The 6,076-nt window shown below is 47.5% G+C and overlaps 1 protein-coding gene across 1 annotated transcript in view; it reads left to right on the top strand.

The window, feature by feature from the left end:
• The window catches only part of scinlb (scinderin like b), a 17,063-nt gene extending 11,109 nt beyond the window's left edge, over nt 1-5,954 (top strand). The window contains exons 11-17 of the mRNA XM_084480846.1: nt 1,524-1,614; nt 2,058-2,228; nt 2,652-2,826; nt 3,648-3,763; nt 3,931-4,008; nt 4,111-4,171; nt 5,489-5,954. Coding sequence (XP_084336972.1) covers nt 1,524-1,614; nt 2,058-2,228; nt 2,652-2,826; nt 3,648-3,763; nt 3,931-4,008; nt 4,111-4,171; nt 5,489-5,649 — 853 coding nt within the window. The 3' untranslated portion in view covers nt 5,650-5,954. The remainder of the gene's footprint in view (nt 1-1,523; nt 1,615-2,057; nt 2,229-2,651; nt 2,827-3,647; nt 3,764-3,930; nt 4,009-4,110; nt 4,172-5,488) is intronic.
• Nucleotides 5,955-6,076: the final 122 nt, after the last annotated feature.

Genomic DNA, 6,076 nt, shown 5'->3' with positions numbered 1-6,076 from the left:
CAAGTTTATTCACTCTAGGGTGCTTTCGCACCAACAGCATTTAATAGTGCGCACTTAAACGAGTGAATGCAACCACCTCAGGGCACCAAATCAGCCGGCCGAGACCTCGCTAAGGAGGTGGTCTCGGTTCGGTTCGCTTCCAAACAAACTCTGGTGCGGTTCGCTTGAGATGTGAAAGCGAACGCACCTCGGTCCGATCCAGTTCTAAAAAGCACACGCCTCTTTGGACGTAACAGACCCGCTCAGCCGCGCGCATTATGGGAATTATTGTTTGATTAGCGGTAACTCCAAGATGAGCAGCACATTGTCGGACCGTCGGGTGAAAATGAGTCGCGGCTCAACATGGAGCAAAGAGGAGACGGAATGTCTATTGGATATTTGGGCAGACGCCCACATAAAACGTATGCTGGAAAACACACATTAAAATGCCGATGCATTTAACACATTCCGCACCAGGATGAGGGAGAAGGAGTTCGACCGGTCCGCAGATCAATGGATATCACGCTGGATAGCCATGATTGTTTACCTTCACCGGCGCTTCCCCCCCTTTTTTTAAATTTAACGCTTTACCCCACCCCAGACCTTTTTGTCCAATGATTAACGATCTTTGCACACATGTGTGTGTGTGTGTGTGTGTGTCTCTCTCTCTCTCTCTCTCTCTCTCTCTCTCTCAATTCATCTGTTGGTCATATTTTTTGCATAAACATACCCTTATAGTTTTTGTTCCTCTACAGCTAATTATATAATCTAGTGCACTTTCGGGGAGACTTTCAGCCAGTTGGAACAGAAGAGCACACCAGAATAGGCTTGTTTAGTAAGCAGGATTTGATGCCGCATTCCTACACTTATGAAATGCAATTCAATGTGGAAGTATTCCAAGTATTCAGAATACAATACTCAGATTGAGCAATGTCACTGAATACGTTACAAATTACATTTTTGGGCATGTATTCTGTATTCTGTAACTGGATACATTTTAAAAGTATCCTTCCCAACACTGACCATCAGCTACACCTGGTAGTTCACTAATACCATCATCTACACCTGGTAGTTCACTAATACCATCAGCTACACCTGGTAGTTCACTAATACCATCAGCTACACCTGGTAGTTCACTATTACCATCAGCTACACCTGGTAGTTCACTAATACCATCAGCTACACCTGGTAGTTCACTAATACCATCAGCTACACCTGGTAGTTCACTAATACCATCAGCTACACCTGGTAGTTCACTAGTACCATCAGCTACACCTGGTTGTTCACTAATACCATCAGCTACACCTGGTAGTTCACTAATACCATCAGCTACACCTGGTTGGTTCCTTTACCGTGATCTGCGACTCGATTTTGTATTGTACAAATAAATCAGAAAGACGAGGACAGCACTCCATGTTGACTTTTAAACTCGACATTAAGGGTCTAGCACCTGGTCTTCAAGGTCTCATCGTGAGTTGAGGGCGTTGTCTTATTCTTTATGTATGTGTGTGTGTGTGTGTGTGTGTGTGTGTGTGTGTGTGCAGGCAGGGACTAAAGTGCACTCAGGATGAGTTGGCAGCCTCTGCCTTCCTCACGGTGAAGCTGGACGACTCAATGGGAGGATCCCCCGTCCAGGTTGGTGCCTCAGCACTCTCTTCCTGTCCGTCTCTCTGTTATCTGCCCCCCTATCATCACAGATGTCATTCCCCTAGTACCCACAAACGGACAGCAGAGGGCAGTGTTTCTGCATGACATGATAAATAATAATAGACACGTTGGAATACATCTATTATCAATAAAGAACACGGGAGAAGAACAGTAAGAAACTGGGATCCGAACGCCCTAGGATTGCATCTTTAAAACCCTCCGCTAACACAAAATACATATTTTTTCTACTTAATGAGAAAAAACACACAAAGATTTGACAAGGACATTTCTGACATGAACAACACATAACACAAACAAACACATCCGCCAGAGTCATCCGTACTACCTAAAGACAGTATTATTGTTAACCGCTTTACCGCCGAGATGTGCTTGAACCCATCATCACCATGACGACCATGCGTGTCCTTCAGGTGAGAGTGACCCAGGGCCAGGAGCCCGCCCACCTGATGAGCCTGTTCCAGGGGAAGCCCATGATGGTCCACAGCGGCGGGACGTCCCGTAAAGGGGGTCAGACCGCGGCCGCGGCGAAGCGCCTCTTCCAGCTCCGCCAGGGCTCCACCCGGGTCACCAGGGCGGTGGAGGTCAGAGTTCAGGCGGCGTTTACTAGTGCTGTAGGAGGAGGGACCGGGTCATGTGTCCAGTGTGTACTGTATGGCTGGGATTTTTTCCGGACGGTGATATTTGGTGGATTTTCATAATTTCATGGCAGCAAATGAACAGGGCCATAGACGACTGAAGAAAATCAAATCGTATTATTGTCACATAGTATTATTAAACAAATAAATAAGAGTGCTACATATTAACAGTGAGCGTGTACAAGCATGGGGCAACCAACGACTCGTTGCAGAATATTACGTTGTATATCATTTTATGCATGGTTGACAGCCCTGACCCTCCTCCTCCTCCTCCTCCTCCTCCTCCTCCTCCTCCTCCTCCCCCTCCTCCTCTCCCTTCCCCTCCTCCTCCTCCTCCTCCTCCTCCTCCATCTCCATGCTGTCCCTCAGGTGGAGCCCTGCGCGTCCAACCTCAACACCAACGACGTGTTTGTGCTGAAGACGCCCGACGCCACGGTGGTGTGGCGGGGGCTGGGGGCCAGCGAGGAGGAGATATCCGCCGCCAAGCACGTGGTGGACTTCCTGGGGGGCAGCGTCAGCGACGTGACCGAGGGCAAAGAGCCAGGTGGGTAGCCCCCCCCCGCTGCCATCCTGTACCTAGTACAGAGGCGACATGCGGCTCAGGGGGTAGACCGGGTTGGCTTGTAACCGGAAGGTTGCTAGTTAGATCCCCGGCTCCTCCTAGCTGGGTGTCTGAGTGTCCCTGAGCGAGACGCCCTCACCCTGACTGCTCCTGATGAGCAGGCTGTCACCCTGCATGGTTGACACCGCCGTAGGGGTGTGACTGTGTGCATGAATGAGTGAATATTAGGCAATGTTATATAGCGCTTTGAGTGGCCACTGGTTAGAAAAGCACTGTATAAATGCCTTGTCCTTAGAGGGGCCCTCCACTGCTCTGGTGTATGATAACCAACAGCCATGAACAGGAAGGCAGCCTGTCACTTGTAACTGCTTTCTGGCTCCCATTCTGGCTTTTTGAATTCCACGGAATTGATCATGTATTTTTCCAAAGCAACTGCTCTTTCTCTATTTTAATCAGAGCCTTTGGGGAGTTTATATGCTTCAGTTTGACCAATCGGGATGCTAGGATGCTGTGGAGTGAACTGAAACCAGGGTGGCTGTGGTAGAATGAGATGACTTGTGGATTTGCTGTGTCTTGTCTTATGCTGTGCATTGATGCAGTGCTGATCACAGCCTTTCTGTAAGTGAGTAAAGACTAGCAGTAGTAATCTACTGATGATCTATTTTAGATGAGTCATCTCATCAAGGATGTAACTCAGATAGCCTTGGTTTGAACTACCACTGTATCGCTGTCACCTTCCCCCTGGAAAAGTCTAGAAGAGCTTGATATCATGACACCTCTTCACTGTGTGTCCCCGCCAACAGCCAGCTTCTGGTCTGCTCTGGGAGGTAAGAAGGACTACCAGACATCCAAGAGTCTGCAGAACATGGTGAAGCCCCCTCGCCTGTTTGGCTGCTCCAACAAGACTGGAAGGCTGATTGTAAGTCACGCGATAACACCCTTCATAGTACTGTCGGGGACGATGTCCGCATCTCATATTGAGGACTCTTTACTTTAATAGTAGATGATTGGCCAGGACTCGTCATTCATTAGGTCCCGCACTTCAGCACTGCTTTAGTCTTGATTCTATGGCCGCTTGTCTTCCAGGTGGAGGAGGTACCTGGGGACTTCAACCAAACAGACCTGGCAACCGATGACGTCATGCTCCTGGACACCTGGGACCAGGTGAGAGGCTCTTAGCGGACCGATAATCGATGACAAATAACCAATGTGTTATTTTTATTCAGATAGTTCACCTGCTGACTTTGGTTGTTGCTCTGCCTTCAGATCTTCCTGTGGGTCGGCAACGAGGCAAACACAGTGGAGAAGACTGGCGCTCCAAAAATAGGTCTGTTCTGACATCATAATTCAATACACTTCACTAAAAACATCTTGAGTTCGATCCCCCACAACTAGACGCCGATACCTGCTCCTTGAAAACTCCCTGTCATTTTTTAATGAGAGTTATATGATTTATATTTACATTTACATTTAGCAGACACTTTTATCCAAAGCGACTTACAATAAGTACATTTGTCAGAAGAAGGTGCAACATAGAAACAAGTGCTTAGCACTAACAATCGCTAGGTTAACCCATTCCCTGTATACAACAAAGCTAGGATAAGATGCTACACAACTAAGTACTTACAATAACAATACAATAAGTGTGTACTGTCGAGTGTTCCAACCTATAATGGGTTTTTATAGTATGAGGGCTATATGAGAACCTTCAGTCGCACTAGGTGGGAAGACCTCTCCTGAGCCGTCGCCTAGGAGGGAGGTACCCGATACTGGTTTCTCTTCGGCCCCGGGGCTTAACCTGCACTGGCCCTCTTTGTACGTTAGAGATCCTCGGCTAAGCTCGGTGGAGGAAGACTCTGGTCTATGTGTCCAACACAGGTCACTCGTTTAAGCCCCTACGAGGTTAAGTTAAATTTAGGCTATACGCGTTTCGATCGAACTCTGTGGCGTCTCTTACCACCCCAGTCCCTATGGGCCACGAAGCGGGGAACAAGTCTGAACCTCTTTATATTGCCTCACTCTCCGGACCAGTCACCATCAACCTTGTTTGTGTCATGCACCACTCACCTATCGTACCTGTTCATATATGGTAGTGTCATTCGGAAGTCCTGTTCATATATGGTAGTGTCACTGAAAGTCAGTTTTTTTTCCATGAGCAGATCCTTGGCATCAAAACCACGTATCAGCAGTTCCAATATTTCAGCATTTCGATGTTTCACATATGGGAATCTTTTTTATGAACAGATGGTCATGATGGTTCCACTTTTCTTTGAGGTAGACAGTACACTTATTGTTGAAACAGCAGATCAGTAATATAACATTTCAGATACAGCAGATCATTAGTTACAACAGTTCAGCAATTCAACAGTGTTCATTTATTGTCCAGATTAATAGCAGATGTCCTACCCTTGATTGGGCAGTGGGAAGCTTAGGGCTAGGTGCGTCAACGTGTGGCCTCACGGGCACACAACAGTACATTAAGTTCCAGGACGTACAACATACAATAAGTGCATAGGAGGGGTGGGAGGGGTTGTCAAGTGTGAGTGTGAGTATCTGTATGACGGCAGGTGCCGTTGGATGGAAGCGGGTGCTAAAGGCCTGAGCAGTGAGTAGTGAACAGTCTCCCATCCCCTCTCTCTTCCAGCCAAGGAGTACGTGGACTCGGACCCCTCCGGTCGTAGGGGTCTGCCCATCTCCACCATCAAGCAGGGGGCCGAGCCCCCCATCTTCACTGGCTGGTTCCAGGCTTGGGACGCCAAGATGTGGGAGACGGATCCGCTGGACAGAATCCGCGCTCGCTTCTGAACACCAATAGCTCCTAGTTCCCGGCCCTCGGGGGCCCCCTTCCCTGACCCCGGCATGCTCCGCTTCCCCAACCTGGTTTTCCTCATGCTCTGATATCCCCAAGTGCCAAAATCACCTTGTTTTGCAACCATGATGGAAGGGTTTTCTGCTGAATAATTTGAATTCATTACCACAGTGTTTGAACTTTTACCGTATTCATCATTGGGATTAAAATGCAGCTAAAATGCACTTTGCATGCAACATTTTATGATATAGGCCTGTATCGTATTCAGTACTTGTGAATTAAAAAGTTAAATGTAAAATAAGTATGCTGTTTTTTTTTTGATGATTGGGCAAGCATGCCAGTCATTCTACAGATTTTCCTGACCTTATCATTTACGAAAAGGATCGTGAAGTGTTGATGGAGTAGGCATTATTCAATTAATTG

This window comes from Micromesistius poutassou (genome assembly GCF_964030765.1).
Source record: "Micromesistius poutassou genome assembly, chromosome: 16".
NCBI classification, from domain to species: domain Eukaryota; kingdom Metazoa; phylum Chordata; class Actinopteri; order Gadiformes; family Gadidae; genus Micromesistius; species Micromesistius poutassou.
Note: the sequence above shows the minus strand (reverse complement) of the source record. Positions and strands in the feature narration are given on the sequence as shown.